Source organism: Sebastes umbrosus, chromosome 2 (assembly GCF_015220745.1).
Source record: "Sebastes umbrosus isolate fSebUmb1 chromosome 2, fSebUmb1.pri, whole genome shotgun sequence".
Lineage (NCBI taxonomy): Eukaryota > Metazoa > Chordata > Actinopteri > Perciformes > Sebastidae > Sebastes > Sebastes umbrosus.
The window spans coordinates 17,408,708-17,428,537 of NC_051270.1; the positions used below are offsets into that span (position 1 = coordinate 17,408,708).

General features: G+C 37.7%; 2 protein-coding genes across 3 annotated transcripts; one reads left to right on the forward strand and one right to left on the reverse strand.

Annotated features, from left to right (window-relative positions):
* Positions 1-430: 430 nt before the first annotated feature.
* Positions 431-9,712, reverse strand: hnrnph3 (heterogeneous nuclear ribonucleoprotein H3 (2H9)). Its single transcript, XM_037747253.1, has 11 exons — positions 9,577-9,712; positions 7,801-7,893; positions 6,945-7,100; positions 6,463-6,606; positions 4,821-4,959; positions 3,756-3,961; positions 3,497-3,592; positions 2,892-3,007; positions 2,206-2,341; positions 1,597-1,653; positions 431-1,455 (listed from the first exon to the last, which is right to left on the reverse strand). Exons 2-11 carry the CDS (start codon positions 7,886-7,888, stop codon positions 1,376-1,378), a joined length of 1,218 nt encoding a protein of 405 aa, XP_037603181.1. The 5' UTR covers positions 7,889-7,893; positions 9,577-9,712; the 3' UTR covers positions 431-1,375.
* On the forward strand, positions 9,437-19,694 carry LOC119474911 (phenazine biosynthesis-like domain-containing protein 1). Of its 2 annotated transcripts, none has more exons than XM_037747266.1 (10): positions 9,437-9,665; positions 13,049-13,148; positions 15,140-15,238; positions 15,599-15,708; positions 16,188-16,217; positions 16,923-17,011; positions 17,133-17,224; positions 18,011-18,094; positions 18,888-18,950; positions 19,388-19,694. In XM_037747266.1, exons 1-10 carry the CDS (start codon positions 9,528-9,530, stop codon positions 19,498-19,500), a joined length of 918 nt encoding a protein of 305 aa, XP_037603194.1. In that variant the 5' UTR covers positions 9,437-9,527; the 3' UTR covers positions 19,501-19,694. The 2 variants fall into 2 exon arrangements, with proteins under 2 accessions (XP_037603194.1, XP_037603204.1); XM_037747276.1 differs by lacking the exon at positions 9,437-9,665 and adding an exon at positions 12,259-12,439.
* The last annotated feature ends 136 nt before the right edge of the window (positions 19,695-19,830 follow it).

The following is a 19,830-nucleotide window of genomic DNA, read 5'->3' on the forward strand; positions in this document are numbered from 1 at the left end:
GCATACTATACAATGACTTTTGTCAGGAACTATATGTAGGACTTACAGCTAGTATTAGGGATGTTAATAATTAACCGTTTATCTGTTAACAGACATTAAGAATTTTAACCGATTAACGCTATCGGTTAAAAGAAATATTAATAATTGATTAAAAAGCCGAGCATAACTCAGAGGAGCGGCTTGTCAGTTTAAGGAGAAAAGCTGGTCCAACAGTCTGAGCCGGAGTTACAGATACAGGAAGTTATAGCCTCGTAGCATTTATTCACCGACAAATAAACTGTACACACACACTGTCTGCTACAGCTACGTTCACGCCACCGACACACCCACACTCGGTTCCCGAGCCAGCAGCGCTACAGCTGCTAACATAGCACAAACACACACATGGTTTGTCGGGCAATTACTAAAGTCAAGAGTCAGGGAGACAGAATGAGAATTAAATATAAAATTTATTAGACAAAATGTACAACAGCTGTATAAGCTATCTTACAGCTCAAATATAGAGATTTTGTTTTACTTCCATTCTTTGAGAGCGGAATATATTATTAAACTTAGTTTTAAATTCTGTAATGAACTGTGAAAACATTCATAAAAAACACACTGGCTCACATTTATCAAACTTTTTAAACCAGGAAAACTGATCTGAAATCCGGTTTCAAACAGTATATTACAGAGTGGTCAAATTATCTGCTGAAAATTATATTAAACTAGAACAAACTGAGATTTTATTTTTTTTTTTAAATCAGAATTTCTTGCCTAAATATGCTTGTAATATGCTGATGTTGCTTCTCAATGCTCCATCTCCTAAAGAGCATCATTCACCTCAACTGATTAGATTCAGAGTGACCGTGCTCGGTCCCAACAGTGCCACAAAATTATTATTTTCTGCTGCATCAAATCATTAAAGTGCATTCCAATAAAGCCACTAATAATTGTAAGTTACCGCCCTTTGAGGCCATTCAAAACTCTAGAAAAAAAATATAGGTGTTAGATTTAATCAGATCACTAGAGAAAAAAAGCTATGTAAAATATTACAATATCCAATTGTTTTAAAAATAAGATAAACAAGAAATCTCCAATGACCCTTTCAGCACCTGCAACAGCTCCAATATATTAATATTGACCATTTGCTTTGTTCTCCATATGCTTTTAGGAATGGTGTAATTATAGTGCTTGTTAAGGTCATACATATCTGGTCTGTTCTCGAATCTGAATTGAAGTTTTAGTACAAACCCACAATAAAAAGAATGGTTGTTACACTACAAATGACTGACTTCAGATCAGCTCTTCTGCTTAGAAAAAGTAATCGAGTAAATGTGACCTGAAGAGACGCGAGACAAACGTCAGGATGGATTGGAAGAGTGAGATGACATCATCAGTATGAACCTCGCAGCCCGCTGCTCCGTGAGCCTCCGCCCCCTCCTGAGTTACCGTAGTAACCACCGCCGCCACGACCTGAGATGGTTTTGAAAAGATAGGTCAGCGTAAAAAGGATGAAGCAACTTCACATGACCGTAATGACAGTGAGTGAGATAAAGAACACACACACAACTTTTATCAATACTTTATTTGTCATAAAAGTTAATGAAAACTCACTCATTTCAGCTGCTCCACTGGCTGTTGAGTTAAGAAACAGCTCAATATAGCGATGCTCTGTGGAGAAAACATCAATCCATCATTCATATTGAAGAACTTGTGTTTCTTCAACTGTTTAATGTAAATTAAATTCACCTGCTTAATTTCCCAGTTTAAGTACAATCTGAAGTATCTCAAATACTGTCATGAAAAATATCAGTGCCCGGTTGCTTAAACTATCTTAAGTTTGTCCCTTATGCAAAATATTTCCCTAAGCTAATTTGAGAGCAATGCATAGAGACTCTTAGGTTGTCCCCTTGCTTAAATGTTTATACTTAAGCTTTCACGGTAGTTACTGTCGAAATGAATGACGTGAAACCGCTAACTGACAGCTAGGGTTATAGGCTAATTAAGATCGCTATCCGGGAGACTGAAAATCTTTAGCAGCTTATCTGTTGAGCTTGTGAATTTGTGTTATTATTCTGGTTGACACAGCTGATCCTATCCTCTGCTGCTAGACAACAAGTAGGTTTGTGTCACATGCACGTAGCATAATGTAGCGTGAAAAAGAGGTGTCACAAGAACTAACATAAGGACAGATGAGCTGAAGAGGAAAAAGGAAGGACATACGCATGTGGTTCTTGTCTTTGGACATGGCTGCCACAGCGTCTTCATGGGAACGAAACTCCACATCTGCTTCTCCAGTCGACTTGCCGTTAGGAGCCACATCGATGTGGACCCTCAGTGGATTCAGAGGAGAGAAGAACTAGACAAACCAAGAAAGACGTATACACAGATACATGAACAGTCAGACACGTACGTAGAAAGATCATGTGCAACTTTCAGTGTATATTTAAATGTAGTAGTTTACTGGGCTTCCTGACCATCATTATACAGTGTGAACACAAAACAGCCAGAGACCTGATGGACCTTGGTCAGTCTATAATCTGGCTCCACAGACATGATGTAATTAACCTGACCTGGACCCAGATAAACAGCAGAAAACGGATGGATGGATTAACCAATTAAAAATGACTGAATATTGTGATGAACTTTTTGCTAAAAATCCACAGCTGGATGATCTTCCATGTTACTGTAGCGAGCAGTAGTGACTGTGTAGCACAATCCACTGTCACACTTTTAGTTTTTAAGTGTATAACTCTCCTAACAGCCTGCAATCGGATGCAAAAAGAAAACTGAATTCACTGCTTTTTAAGATTTTAAGACCTGTAGATGCCATGCATAGAGCCCCATTGTTTGAAAATCATCAAGATAAATAATAAAAGTAACTGGTGTCAGTGTGTGTTTGTTCTTACTTTAGCGATGTCTCCCTCTGTGGCACGGAAAGGTAAACCCCTCATATGAACAAAATGGCCACTATGGAAGCCTGAACAAACATCACTTTGACCACCGTACCCATGGCCTCCCATCGCTGAGCAAAAACACACAAAGAAATCCACAGATTACCAATGCAACCTTTAGTAATGTAGAAGATAGAAGTAATCTGATACTAGCAACTATTACTACTAGCAAAACAAATAAGAAAAATATACTGTGTAAATATTAATGTTACTTGTTAAATGTGTGAGATCTTCATATAGCTTCCTATGAGAGACTAAAAGCCAAGATAGATAAAAAAAAATCGTCTGCTTTACAAAATCCAATCCCAATTCTTCTTATTCATATCAACAATGTAAAATCTTAAAAATGTTTAGGTGTAGAAAATTGTAGATTTATGCCAGTCATTCATTTGAAAGAGAAAAAAAGTGTAAAATGAACACTGATCAAATGTAAACAAATCAATTACTGGAAGACATTTTAGCAGGTTTGCTAAACTCAAAGTATAAAATCAGGCTTTCAAACATTTATTCAGCATTTCTAAATGCCAGACTCTAGAGGGTAAATATATTTTGGACTTTACCTCTTCCTCCCCTCTCTCCTCTCAATCGCTCATCAAACATGCCGTTGCCAAAACAGTAGTTGTTGAAACCATTGTAGTTGTCAAAGTCACCGTAACCTGGAAACAGACATTACACAATTGAAGCAGGGCTTATCCTTTCACATCACCAACTTCTGCATGATTAAATATCATTGTTTGGTTCTACTGTCTTTGGCACTGACCAACTACACTTTTTCAGCCACATATATTCCTGTATGCAGAAATAAAGAAGTCTGCTTACCTCCTCCATAGCCCCCTCCACTCCTCATGGTATCCATCAGAGCCCCACTGCGGCCAGGCCCGGGCCCGGGCCCAAAAAACCCTCCTCTGGGCCCCCCCATCATGGGTCTGTCGTAGGGCCCTGGTCTCTGGCCTCCCATTCCCCGCCGGGGCAGCTCGTAGTAGGCTCTGATCTCATTGCGACTGCTCTTAAAAATCTCTATATACCTGCAATTTGAGAGGCCCATGGGGTGGAGGGGGGGGGCAGAGGAAAGGGTTAAGGAGTAGAAATGGCTTAGCTTAGGTTACATACAGAGATGATTTACAGAGAAAGATAAACACACAAATGACAAATACTCTAAATAGTGGTCTAAGTAGTTTTAACCTGGGACTGAGTGTCTGAATGCCTGAACAACCTCAAAAATATCATCATTAGCTGGGCTTAGGGCTGTAGTAAAGGATTTCTATGCCAACCTCCCCTGTTGTTACTTACAGAAAAGAAAATCCTTACAGGGCTTTTAGGTGTTGCATTGATCATTTTAATGATTGAGAACTGCAGAAAGAAGTTTGATGCTTTAATGGTAATAGCTGCCTTACTTGACCTCTGGTTTACTTCTACGCTTAACCCCCTCCTCTACAGTAAGTACTCTGTAAAATACAAGTATAAAAAGATCAAGGAAGTGCCAATAAAATGATCTAATATACCCAAATGTTGCTCTAACATATTCAAATAGAGCTCCTAGGTCTTAGATGACCAACAAAACTGTCTATGGCATAAAATACTCACACTACCATTAATTTACAGATTACATACATGATCTTTCATCCCATTATTCAACATGTTACAATACATAAACCCACTAAACCCATCCCATTATTTCAATAAATATCACATGACCCACCCAATTCATTTACCCACTTTATCATTGTTTTACCATAATTATTCTAGCACACCAACCCATGCTTATCATTCAACCATTACAGAAGCCATCCCATTAACACCATAATCATTCTAATATGACCACCCATTAAATACTGCAATAGAAGCCCAACCCAGTCCAGCCCGTCCCTTTCCCGTCTGTCCCACCTGTGCCCTATTCTTTCCTTGTGTTTCCCCAGAGCCTTTTCTGCTATCTCCTTTGAGGCAAACTGCACGAAGGCTTCCCCTGTGCTCCTCCCCTGGTAGTCCACTGGCAGAGTAATCCCATTTGGCACGATTCTCAACCCTTCAACCCAAGCACACATAAATACATAGGTCGGTAGGTAGACTGATAGATGTATAGAATAGAAAGAACAACACCCACAGCATCACTGGAGCTTTCAGGATTAATATGTGTTATGACGGTGAATAAATATCAGCCCTAGTATCTGATAAGACTGAATTTAAAATTGTAAGGTGCCCAGCAGGGGAATGAAACAAATACTGGCCTGGAGTCAGCAGCTATAAACTTAAAATTAATGCAGACAAAAAACAAAATTCTCTGATACACAAGTGAATTTAGCTCACTGGCAAAATCATTATTTATTAGAGTTGGGTGACACTGGCCCATAATAATTCTTAAGTGTTGATTATCTTAGATGAAGTCTACCAGTGAGCATAATCACAGTACTGACCCCAGATCAGCATCATGGCACTGTCTCCCCTCAGCAAAACCAGCCCAGCCCAGCCCAGCCCATCCTATCTTTAACCCCCTTTAGGAGGCATGATATCAAATTCATATAGAATATGCTTGCTAAATAAAGTGTTAACACGACACTAACATGGTAAGAGACATATTAACAATTCATAACAAGGACAATTGGTAAACACAGTATGGCCGAGTGTCATATAGCATTTTTCTCTGGCATTTAGGTGCTGGCCTTTCTGAAAAGTACAGAGATTTTCAACTAGAAGCGCTCTGAAAAAACGCTGGGTGCAACAATTTTTCTCTAGGTGGCCGCATACACTCTCCTCATTGGGAATAATTAAAAAAAGATAATGTTGTTTAGGAAAAAAAACACTATGGACTCCTATGACTACACTACAAGAACATACATTAGGCCTTTGGGGCATGACACACATATGTTGACTGACTATAAGTCAAATTAATACGTTTTTTGTGATACGTGAGAAATCCAAAATGTGAAAAGCAAAAGTAAAAAGCACTGTTCAAAATTTTTCATACTGCAATTAAGTCACATTTCCTAATATCACGGTACTAATCACGGTACTCTTTACGAAAGAGCTTGTAAATGTAAAGTTGACCATTGTTCCACTTTTGTACAAACATGAACTTGCCATCATAATAAAGTTAAAGATGCTACAATCAGATAGAAATTCTACATATTGTGGCTTTAAGTTCTACCTGGGCCTTTAGACATGGAACGATGCAAGGACTTTTACAAAGACTCATTTCATTGGCGCCTATTCTTGGCCTTATATAATGAATCCTATGGAGACATTTCATGTGACACAGCACTATACATAAATATTGACCAAGAGATGAGTGAAATGTATGCAGAGTCTACATGCATCCGACATTTGTTTTAGTGGTTTGATTGTCTTGCACTGCAAGCTAAGATGCTCTTTTGCACATTTAAAAGTAGCAGTTCTTACAGTACCCTTACACTGTATTGTGTTGACAGCCCAAAAAACTACATGTCTGTAAAAACTATCCCTCAGATTAATATAAATGGTCTAATTACAGTACAATTCAATAATAATTCAAAAAGCTTAACTGTTTGTGTACCTGAGAAGAACTGAACAATCTCCTCCTTGCTGCAACCAAACGGAAGGCCTCTAAGTCGCAGCATGCAGCCGCTGCAGCTGTCATAGTCAGCAGGACCGCTGCGTTTCAGCACCCAGTCCATTTCACTACGGTTTGACTTGAACACTGAATCAGACACACAGACAGATGGACACACACGTCAAGATCTGAAAGGACAATTAAACTAAACAACTTTCTCATTAGAGTTTGGTTTAAAGCTTATTACACACAAAAGTTGGGAAATGTCTATTTGTACGGGAAATTCCATATAAATGAACCAAGAAACAAACTTTTATATGCAATGGCAAACACACAGGCAACAACATCTCCACAGTTGCAGAGATTTCAGCAACAGAGTATGTTGCACTTTGACCGTTTCTATCAGTAATGTCGTAATGCACCAACTGTTCAAAGAGAAAGTTGACACAGGTAAACACTCACTGATGGCTGGTTATATTGCTTACCCTCTATGTATCGGTGTCCCATGTATTTACGGTCCTTTGCTAGGGCATTCTTGAAATCCTCAGACATTTTCAGCTCAATAAATGCCTCTCCACTGGGACGGCCTTCTTTAGAGTAGGTAAAGCACACTCCGTTTACTTTCCCAACGATGTCACAGTCTGTAAATAAGTAAGATTTCCTTAAAATGATGTCTACACAGACATTTCCTGTCATAAAAAGAAAAACTCACAATAGAGGATACAACTGGATCTGATCTAATTTGAGCTATTTGGAGCTCCAGAAAGTAGAATCCAAAAGTATACCATTCTCTGATTCACTTGAGATCCTGACAGCTCTCTAATTGCTGGAGTCATGTGAAATTTGAAACATGAGGTAATAACATCTCTGAAAAGGTTGAAAAAAACATGTTGTTTCTGTGCGTAACACCAAGACAGATTGTGGGAGGGAGAGAGGATTCTTGGACACAGTTACAGATTAAATGTAATGCATCCAATTAAAAAAAAGTGCTTTATAGCAGATTTCTATTGCATAATTAAGCAGAATGGTGTTGCAGCGGAGCCTTGAAGTGACTACAGTGCAACTAAATTAGATTTTTTAATACTGTTTGACTTTGACGTCCACAATCAATAAAAAATATTCAGGTGCGATTCTGATGTTTTGGGTTTACATTTCTAAACACAATGTAAAAGGTGAAGGCAGAATGTACACTTCCATTAAAACTATCATATTCACTAAAATTGTCACAATTTCAACACTAAGCAAGACAGTTGAGTTTATCAATTTAGATATACTTTCAGTCTTACACTAACTAACACTGTTCATGCCTCAAGCTGTAAAGATATGTATGTGTATTCTCACCCGAGAAGAAACTGGCAACCTCTTCCTGCGTGCAGGACCATGGTAGTCCTCTGATCCGAACCACATAACCCTCTTCATTCAAAGACATCCTCACTGCCACAGAGAGCACAACACAGCAGCAACACATTAAATCACTGTGTTTATAATACTTTTAAAAAACACAGTCACTTGGCCTAAGCCCATGAAATAAAGCTGTGCTTCCCGTATCCACTGACCAGGGTCTGAAATTAAGCTTTTTCCTCTCCTGCCTCAGTGGCAGGCCACTGAACATTTCTACCGGCCACTCAGTTTTTTTGTCTGCCACTTATCAAATTCCTAGTATGTAGAACACTTTAAAATTGTAAACACTGAGTCAGTGGTACCAGACCATAGAGCTATGGAATATATCATGTAACCTTAATCCTTAACTATATTTAATTTAAGAATTGCTTTTTAAAAATAATATTTCTTGCCATGGTGGTAGGTGGCCTGAAATTTTTACCTGCCACTGCCAACATTTATCCTGTATTTGGTAGGTGGCGGATGCTTATTTCATTCCCTGCCCCTGACCTCCTCAGTAAGTGTCCCCTGGGCCCAAAGTCTACATTAGGGGACAAAACAATTCTGAGCTTTATCTGTGAAGATGCCTTTTTATAAATATATGCGTTAAAAACAAACTGCTTTAAAATGTCTATAAAAGTCCTGCATTAGCTAACTTACAATTAATGATGATAAAAGCCATGTGGTATTTCTATTTTTTACAGTACATTATAACCAATATTGTTGTATTTTTTTTTGTACTTTGCAGTACTAACTTTTTTACTGCATTTTTACTCACATGTTTTTGCACTATGGAGCTGTGATGCTGAAAACTTGAATTTCCCTCAGGATCAATAAAGTTACTATCTATAGATAGATAGATAGTAACTACTATGATAGATAGTAACTACTATAGTATCTATAGTATCTATCTATCTATCTACCGTTTAGTAATCTGTAGTAAAACAACTGCCCGAGACGAAAACAGCGTACTTATAAGCAGTATGCAATAACAAATCCCCGATAGGAAACACCTAATAGTGTAGCACGTTACTGCAGCTGTCACAACAGTTAGTTAATGAAGATAACGTTACTTCCTCCTTCACACTGTGTCTCAAAGTGTTGGTAAAACTATGAGCGTAGCGAGCTAACGTAACACACACAGTTCCACTTCAACTTACTAAGACCTTTACAAACATATCCTAACAAGTCGTTATTTGTTCTTTTAGTAAAGTTACTTCTTTGAAGGTCGCCGCAGGAGAGAACATCTGTCAGCTGATGCTAACGCCTCTCTGGGCTGACGTGCTAATGTTAGCTTGATAGCATTAGCAGCTAGCAGGCTAACTGAAAATGCTATCTGACGGACACCGATAGTTGGCATTAGCAGCTAGCAGTTAGCATGCTAACAGTTAGCATTAGCAGCTAGCTGGCTAACGGCTAGCTAATGCTAACTGTAGGACACCAACAGTTAGCCTTAGCCGTTAGCATTAGCAGCTAGCAGGCTAACAGCTAGCTAATGCTAACTGTAAGACACTGACAATTAGCATTAGCAGTTAGCATTAGCAGCTAGCAGGCTAACTGCTAACAGCTAGTGCTAACTGTAGGACACGGACAGCGGTCAAACGTTCAGGGCAGCAGACTAGTTCAGTTCTCAACGGTCAGTACACCGTCACCAGGCATCAACATATATCCACAGACAGATATAATGTATGTCAGACATCAGTGACTTAATGTGTGTAAACGATGAGATCATCTCACGGTCTCCTCTCTCGTCCCCGGTCTCCGGTCTCCGGTCTCCTGCTCCGGTCGGTCCACAGCTTCAGGTGTCACTAACGGTACTCGCTCAGGTATGTTGTTATCGCGAGACTTGGAGAAAGATGACGGTTTGGCGGCTATACATACATAGAAGTCATATATATAATAATATTAATAATAATATTAATAATAATAATGATAATAATAATAAATAAACTTATTATACGAGGAGGAGTATAAAGGCATGTTATTTCTGAAAGTGTCACTAACGGTACTCGCTCAGGTATGTTGTTATCGCGAGATTTGGGAAAGAGATGACGTTTGGGGCTCTACATACATATATAGTCATAGAATAGAAATACACTTGTTATAAGAGGAGGAGTATAAAGGCAGGTTATTTCTGAAAGTTTGATCAAAACAAAATAATTTCACTGAACTGTAATATATTGCAGGCTACATTACATTGAAGATTTCAGTAAATACATAAACAGTAGTGTGCATGTTTTCGGATGCACTGAATCGTCACTTCCTGAGAGGCCACCTTGCCACCATGGAGACGCGTAACCATGGTAACTCGTGCCAACCTCATATGTGACCAAAATAATGATTTGTGAGAATCAAAAAGTCTGAACCAATTTAAATATTACGCCTAGCAAAGTGAAATATTATACTTATATTTAAACTTAAGCGTTATTGACGTTACAGAGCTGTCTGTCAACGTCTGTTATGAATGTTTGTTAATACCGTGTTGCATTGTGGGATATGTAGTGTCCAGCGGTACAGTCATATTACACCGGAGTCTGTTGACAAAATCCCAATTAAACTAGCAAACTTTCATAAGAAAGCACTTTTAGCCTGGAAATTAGCATACAAACACAATTTCAGTCCTCATAGATATTTTATTTGGAGTAATAAGGATATCTTGTATAAAATAAATCACTGTTTTATCGCTCATGGGTTGACAATGGAATATTGTTAGTTGGTTAATTGGTAAATAATAATAATGGTCTGTTGATGTCATATTCAGAATTTCTTCAAAGATTTAAGATACCAGTCACACCCAATGAAAATGCTATTATTTTTGATGCAGTTCCCACAGGTTCTCTTCAATGTTTAAAGAATTGTAATCTCACAGAAACTGACATTATTAGTTCTGAGCACATTTTTATTGGAGATATTAACATTCTGAATAAACCATGCACTAACAGACACATTAGAGATGTTTTGAACTGTGTTACACCTCCTTTTGGTCGTTTATTATGGGTGATTTACAGTGGAAAAAGGCTTGTTGTATTCTAAACAAAATATTGTATCAATAATAAAGTGAAAGATTTTACATGGAATTTACCCTGTTAAAGAAGTATTAGAACGATTTAAAATAAATATAGACTCTACATGTGTTTTCTGTAATTCAGAGCGAGAAACTTTATTTCCTTTGTTTTTTCACTGTAATCATTCGACTTTATTTTGGACTGATATGCAAAATTTCATAAATAGAAAAATGAGTGCTAATGTACAGATTAGCGTATTTGATGTGATGTTATATTTTGTGTTTTATGGGATGGATAGCAACATTACCTATATAATTCAGCCTCTGATTAATCTTGGTAAATTCCATATCCACAAATCGAAATGGTCTGACTCCAAACAACCCTGCTTTTGTTGGTTTCTTGTCGAACTCAAGAAGTACAGCACCTTACTGGAAAATGTCAAAAAACAAAAAGCTGCAAAGTCTCTCAATATTTTAAAGGAAGTACATTTTCTTGAACTCAGAAAAGACTTAAAGGTCCCATATATACTCATTTTCAGGTTCATACTTGTATTTTGTGTTTCTATTAGAACATGTTTACATACTGTAATGTGAAAAAAAACTTTATTTTCCTCATACTGTCAGCCTGAATATGCCTGTATTTACCCTCTGTCTGAAATGCTCCGTTTTAGCGCATTTTGACGGAATTGCAACAGAATTGCGTTGCTAGGCAACAGCTTGGGTCCATGTGTACTTCCTGTCAGCTGATGACATTCACATACACTGCAACCAGGAATAAACTGGGACACATTTAGAATGTTTATGTTTAAAATTGTGTCAAGGGTCTAAATATTGTGTATTCCTGACATCACAAATGGACAGAAATCCTGACGGCTTGTTTCAAATGCAGAGTTTCTGAATACGGGCTGTGTGTATTTCCCTGTGGATTGAGTGTTTCGATACTTTCACAGTATTTATATAGGACTTAAGCCTGCTTTATAATAAAAAACATGAAAATCTCACCTTTTTATAATATGGGACCTTTAAAATGAATGGACATTGAACTCCCCTGGAATTATTTTTTTTGTTTTTGTCTTTTTTTGTGCTGTTTCTTTGTATTCCTTATACTCTTTTGTACATGTCTTTTGTTGAAATAAAGTTCTGAAAAAAAAAATATATATATATATATATTTCACCGGAAATAGACTGCAATTCATGTACAACTGGTTTCATACTATGATTTCGGACATACTAAAAAAACTCACATACTATTAAACATACTAAATAGTTAGTATGGAATTTCGGACGATGCCTGTGTTTTTATAGCAGTGTAGGCCTGTTACATCACAGCTCTTAACACTAGTCGTGACGCTGCTACCTGACAACCAGTGAGGAGATGCCGCTGCGGGTCGCCTGCTGAAACCAAACAGACCGGGTGTAAAGTCCACTAGCAGCAGGTCGACTGTGGTCAGACTCCTCCGTCCTCACTGGGACTCTTAATTTCAAGTCTCTTTCTGATTTAGTCTAATCATAATGGAGATTCCAGTATTTACGATAGATGCCTTCACTAATTTACCGTTCAAGGGAAACCCCGCTGCAATTTGTCCACTTATGCATGTGAGTAAGACTATTTATAGGTTAATGTAGCTACAGTAATGTCATCATAGACTATTCTATGACAGCCTGCATTAAGGGCTTAAACATACTTGTAACACTCACTGATTAATTGGACATTTTCAGTCAGCAAAGTTGCTCATATGCAGTTTTTGTTGCTCATATGTCACATGATTACACACTGACAATAACCTGATATTTTTCAGGTGGAATTTCATTTCATTCATTCTCACTGTGCAACATAATTTTCCACTTGTGCAATTTTGTTAATAGTCTGTTTATTGTCAATACTGTATATACTGCTCCTATTTTTTTATACTTCCTTCTATCGTTCATATTTTGTGACACTTTGTTTAGCTCTTTTTTTTTTTACTGTGTTAGCTGATGCATCTTGTTTTTTTGCACTATCCCCTTTGCTGCTGTACACTGCAAATTTCCCCACTGAGGGACTAATATATGAATATCTTATCTTATTTGTTGTAAAATAGGCATATTAAGCAGTTTGACATGTATATTTTTTATATCTATCTATGTGCATGTACCCCACTACATATTGATTAGTGTACATGCCATGACAAAAAAGATTTATATTTGTGTATTTGTTTCTAACAGGAACTGAGTGATGACCTGTATCAGAGGATAGCAGCAGAGATGAACCTGTCAGAAACAGCTTTCATCACCAGGATCAACCCCTCTGACAATTTTACCACAGGTCAGATAATATTGGGTTTAATATACAGTTTATATATATATATTACCATATCATACTTTATTATTGATTATAGCTATCAGTTTGGATTTGTCAGATGGATTCAACAGAAATGCACCAGTCTGTCTGGGACAAGTTAGCAATTCATTACAATAATTAACCCCAGTGTTTTTACAATCCTTTACCAATGTACAACCCATGTGTTGTTATTGAAGCTGTTTGAATGGGGATAAAACTGTTGCAAGCAATAAAAGACGTAAACACCTGCTAGTGGCCAATGGAATAGAGCCTCAACGTAATCAGTGTCCAATGTGTTAATTTTATGGTAATGTCTCATTCCAACTGGCTTGACATAATTGTATAATATATGCTAAATGGGCACAACTTCACAGTGCATAAAGCACAGCATACACAGAACTCTTGGAATAAAAATCTATTTTACCTTCAGAATAAAGTGCAGTTTTTAATCTGCAAGTCTGGACAACCCTCGTTTACCGTTTATGCCTTCACTGTAAGATCTGTTTGGAAAATCCAGGCACACTGATGAGAAACACGCAGATTAATGGATTAAATGGATACCACTGACTTAAGCAGTTGTTTACATAAAGTTAATCATTGCAGGTAATCAAGTGGCTATAAGGAACAAAGGTAGAATGACAATTCAGACATTGTTCAAGACAGTCTTGTTGCAGATAAAAAAGACACAGCTGTGAACCTCTGTGCAGTCTATTGAGGTCATTTTGCCTCGGTGCATTCAGAAAAAAAAACACCTGTCCTCAGCAGTCTGACAGGTAACAATGTTAAATACACAGCTAAAACTTGCATTGTTGGGAATGGAAGAACAATGCAATGAGCTGTCACAGTTAAAAATGCAACGTACAGTCGCTCAGTGTTTCACGAATGGTACGACTGCACAGAGAGGAATGTCGGTGTCATTTACGAACAACTTAATGTAAATATTTACACTAAAGTCGCCATATATAACCATAGAACTTAAATAGGTCTCAGACTTCATTTTATAAAGAAATGAACATCATACTATGCACCTCAAGTACTGGCTATTTTACAGTTTACATGCAATAATCCAGCTAATAACACATTTACAATAATGTTAGTTAAAAAATAATACATTTTACAAACATTACATTTGTACAGATGTCACTGTATGGATGTGAAAAAAACAGATTACTTTGCCTGTAAACCAAAAGACTAATCTCAAGCAGTCATGCCAGAATTAGTATTATATAGCCTTAAAGCAGCAAGTAGGTAGAATTGGAGCAAATATGATTAAAAAAAAAGCTATTTCTATAAAACGGTCACTATATCCTGACAGAAGTGCATGAGACAGGTAATCTGAAAAAAATCATGTGCCTCTGTGTCCTCCGGTGCTCCTAATGGCATCTGCAGGATTACACAGACCGGAGATAAAAACAACCAATCAGAGCCAAGCTGGAGCCTTGCCGTCTCTGAACAGCTGTCAATCACTCACAAATTCCGATCAAACGGTCAAACTAGGCAGAAGTGAATTACAGGTCTGAAATGACCTGTGATTGGCCAAAGTCTCCTGTCACAGGGCTAGATATTTTAAAGCCTGAAAACAGAGCCATGATGAGGTGCAGAAGTCTATTTTTCTCTCAGAACACTTGAATTACAATATGCTGAAAGGTTATTATGGAATTTTTGCCCAATGATGCCAAAGACATTCTGCCTACTGAAGCTTTAAGTAAATATAACTCAGTCTCCTTGAGTATACATTTTGCTTGCAGCTAAGCATGCACACATTAACACAACACATCTGCATTTTAGATTCATATAAGAAATGGTGAATATGTATAAACTTCCCTTTATAGGCCAAAAATGTTGCTAGATTTGAAGCAAACTGTGTTTAGATAACTGCCGTGTTAAATGGTAGACTCTGTGGACAGTTATGTGGAGACTACATGTTAAAGTTGTGTGTGTGTTGAATACCCTGACAATGACAATGTGATTAACAGGATCAAGGTTCCAACTTCGATGGTTTACACCAACCAATGAAGTGAATCTGTGTGGTCATGCCACTCTGGCCTCTGCAGCAGTGCTGTTCAAGCATAAGAGTAAGTTACAAAACAAACACACACTGACATAAACAGCATATCAAGGTTGATTTCCAGCTATAATCCAGTTAATGCATTGGCTCGATTTGGATCACAAGAAAACACACACACACAGAAATCCATAAAGTTTAACTGGGAGGCATTTTGAAATACTTTTGTAATGATTTACCTCGTATAACGAAGCTGTCCGCTCTTCCATGTGAAACACAGTGCAGCTAAAGACAAGAACGGACAAAGTATTGTTAGCCAACACACCCACATTAGTCAGTACATGTGAAGCCAGTTCATCAGCTAGCCTGCGAGCATTATGTTCAATGTATGTATATATTACTATACTGTATATTATTATTATATTATTAGAAAATGTGAATCCCAAACTGGTGTTTGAGACCAAGAGTGGAGATCTGGCTGTCATCCAGCAGGGGGAGGGGTACGTCATGGACTTTCCTCTCAACCCGCCCACCCAGGAGGTACAGTATGTGGTCAGATAAACACATCAGGACAATACAGTTATAGGCTCAGTTATTAGTCTCAAAATGTGTATTTATGTCAAGAAGTGGCACTGTGTGGATCTGCAGGGCTATAAGGTTTGAAAACATTATCAGCACTATGCAACTGTTAGAGCTGCTAGAAATCAAACAATATAGTAATGAACATTCAATAAAACACACACACACAGTCAGTCCTAGTCTATACTATTCATTCTTCGTTGCCCACAACACTATCACGTTAACCAGCATCACATTAAGAAAGCTGCTTTTGTGAAACCCAGAAACTGCAACCATCCCATAATTATGTAACATACAGCTGCAACTGGATTAAAGGAACTCAAACATCCTCCATCAGCACAGCAAGGTTTCCCAAAAGAAAGCTTTTCAGTTTTTTTAAAAAAAAAACAACAAAATGCTATTATTCTAACAGACTGTTTTTCTAAAACCCATTTTTTCAGGATGCCAATGAGTTCAGAGACCTCATCAAGGTCAGTAAGACACCTACTCTCTCTGTGTGAGCATGTTTTACAGTAGACTCTTGCTTCACTGTGTACATCACCTGTGTCAAACTCAGTTTCACTAAGGGCCACACTGAGAAATAAGAATCACATCAAGAGCCAGACATATATAATTTACTGACATGCTTTTATTTAATAATAAATAAAAAAAAAATTAATGTCAGAACAATTGATTATATTTTCTTCTCACATAGAATTCAGTCCATAAAGCCCTAAAAAGACCCCCAAAAAGTTGCTTAGCATTTAGTCAAGCAAAGAATAATGCATCATTATTACATTTTTACAAGTAGGCTACCATACAGCCAAGTCTCATATAGCCTGTTTCACAAGCCTGAATATGACAACTCAATGGTTGTGTGGGACATGTAATAAACTAAATAAAAATAAAAGATCTTCGATCATGTAGTGTACATGTCCCATACTGCCTAGCCTTCTGGCATGCAATTGACAGCACATAAAACCCTAGGTGGGCCAACTAGGTGGGCCAAAATTGATTGAGAACCTAAATTGATAAGGAGGCTGGATCAAAATTTGCGAGGGGCCTCGAGTTTGACACATGTGGTCTACATGAACATCTGTATATATGTATATATAGTATGTGCCAGTGTGATTTCATCCCTGTGGTTTTGTGTGTGCATGCTTAACTGTGTCTCTGGTTCTGCGTGTGGGATACAGGCTGCAGTTGGAAACCACCCCGTCCAGGATGTTTATCTGAACTCCAACACTAAGAAAATGATGATTCGACTGGCTGACAGCTGTGACAGGTTACATCAAAACACACACACACACACACACACACACAAACACAGCATGGCAGGGCTTACTAAATCTCTCACTTGTGTCTTGCCAGGTTTGTTTGTGACTCTGCTATTGTGTTTTCTGCAGGTCAGTGCTAACCAGTCTGAAAGTTGACCCTGTTGCTCTTCTGAGCAATGAGAAGAGTGGAAGAGTCAAAGGAGTAATCCTCACCATGAAAGGTAAAAAAAGAAGAAAAAGAAACCCTTTGGTTAGATCAGGGGGAGATTGTTGAACAGCTTTGTGACTTGCTGGCCAGACCACATGCAGTAATTTCAAGTTTATAGTGGTACCACAGTTAAGACACGCGGAGTCTTTTAAGAAACAAGTAACAGTTGTTTGTTGCCTAAAATGCCAGAACAACTTTAGAACAACTTTATTAGTTTGTCCATATGTTGAATCTCAATATCCATTACAGTTATCTCAATTGTTTACACGTTTTCGGAAAGCATACGTCATATTCTCAGAACTCTTAACACATAAATCCAAAGACACACACACACAAAAGGCAAAACTTCAGGTGATCTCCTGATAAATGAAACTATCTATCCATCTATCTATCCGTAGTAAGTGTAACATTGAACATGCAAATGGCATAAGTCTCCTACATCAGTGTTCAACTGGTTCTTAGAAATGTCTATTCATATGATGGTGTGTTTGTGTGTCATTTGAACACTGAATACCATTTTGAGAAGACATATAATTGTATTGAAGGCAGAGCTTCGTTTTGCAAGAGATTTGTGGAGTTTGCCTTTTTCATGCGTGTTTTTGGATTTGTGTGTAGAGTTCTGGGAATATGAGGTATACTTTCAGAAAACCTGTGTAAACAGTTGAGAAAAACTGTAAAGGTTTTCTGCCCATTAGCCAACAAATATGACATGTTAACAGAATACTCAGTGTTGAGACCAGCCGTCTGATAAAACTACATGTCATGGTTAATCAAATTGTCCTTCTTTATCGGTTATTAGGATCCCCAGACTGCCAGCCAGGATACGACTTCTACTCCAGATTCTTTTCTCCATGGAACGGCATCCCTGAGGATCCCGTCACTGGTAGACTACTACTACTACTACTACTACTACTATAGTCCCAGTGGCCACACAGTCAGACACAGTCTTTGTTGAGTTACAGTGTGTGTGATATTATGTTACAAATGGTGTAAATCAGTCCATCTCCCAAACTTTTTTTCTTTTTCTGGAGACCCACTTTATAAAAATGACAAAACCATAAAGACCCAATTCTCTATAGACCAAATAAGAGCAAATTTGTGGGTAAATGAAGGTTGACCATTTTTTACTGCCATTTCTGCATCACCTCATTATCTTGAATAGGTAAACCAGTTATTTCAAAGAGATATACATTTGATAAATCACAACCTTGTTTTATGCATGTGTTATTGAAAATATATACACATATAAATGAGGGCAAATAAATGCATTTATGGGGAGTTGAGAGGCTCTCGTGTTTTTCCTCTCATCAGTAAAACAAACAGAATCCACACTAGCCTTTCATATTAGTTTCAATGTTATAAGTAGGCTACAATTATCAGAACAATCCAAACCTTCAGGCTCCCTCATGTGGCACAAAGGTGTACTGCAGATATAAATGTTAAAAGACTGGAAAAATAAATTCTGCAAATTGATTTGGCGACCCTAATAAAATCTCCTGCGACCCACCTGTGGGTCCTGACACAGTCTTTGGGAATGAATGGTTTAAATGGTACTTAAAAGTATTTTATGATAATTAAGTAATCCTTCAAATTTGGTAGTGGCAAAAATACAAAAACATGTACAATGTCAGATGTCTAGCTCTCACACCGTAACGTTGTCTTTTCTGTCTCTGCAGGTTCAGCCCACACCGTGCTGGGTAGCTACTGGTCTACCAAACTAGGAAAGAAGAAAATGCTGGGTAATTAATTTAACTAATTACACATTAACATTTGATCAGCACGTTGTCAAACTGTAAACCAGTTCATTTTTTTATATCTTTTTTTTTTTTTTTTTTTTTTTAAATTGGAAGAAGATTGCAAGGCATATAAGAGCAAATAAGTGGTCTTCTACATTTCATACATTTTTCCCTCCCACCCCGACAATAAAGGAAATAACCAATATAACACTAATAGTTACAAGACTTGCAGCAATGACACCAAAATTAGAAACACACTAAACACATGAAATAATAAAACACATAAAATATTCAAAACCAGTGTAATTTAACTTTAAAGTCTTTTACTAACCATTAGATAATGTGTCATTTGCTTGATAACAGGTGTTGTTTCTCACTATAAACAGTCCATTACTGCTGAGCTGAACCCTGCTGACAGTCTCATTCTCCCCTCTGTGTAGCTTACCAGTGCTCCAGTCGAGGCGGGGAGCTGGGACTAGAAGTGAGAGACGACGGGAGAATCAACATATCTGGACAGACTGTCACTGTGCTGCAGGGAACCATCACACTATAGACACAGCCACATGCAAGCTAAGAGGGCTGGGGATGATGGGATGATGGTCGTACCTGCACAGAGAAGCGGACACAGGCTTTGTACCATTTGATTAAAACAAACAACAAGATGGTTTAAATAAAAAGATAAACAGATTATTGTCCAGACTGGTCAATCTAATATTGACAAATAAAGGATGAAAAGAACATCTCACACTTTGATAGTATTTGTATTATTTATTCACATAACGGAAAAGCAAAAATCACAATATTAAAAAACAAAATACAGACACAAAACGTGTAAAATATCAGAGGTTGTGTCGGCAGTTAAACAGATCAAAGGTAGAATCAG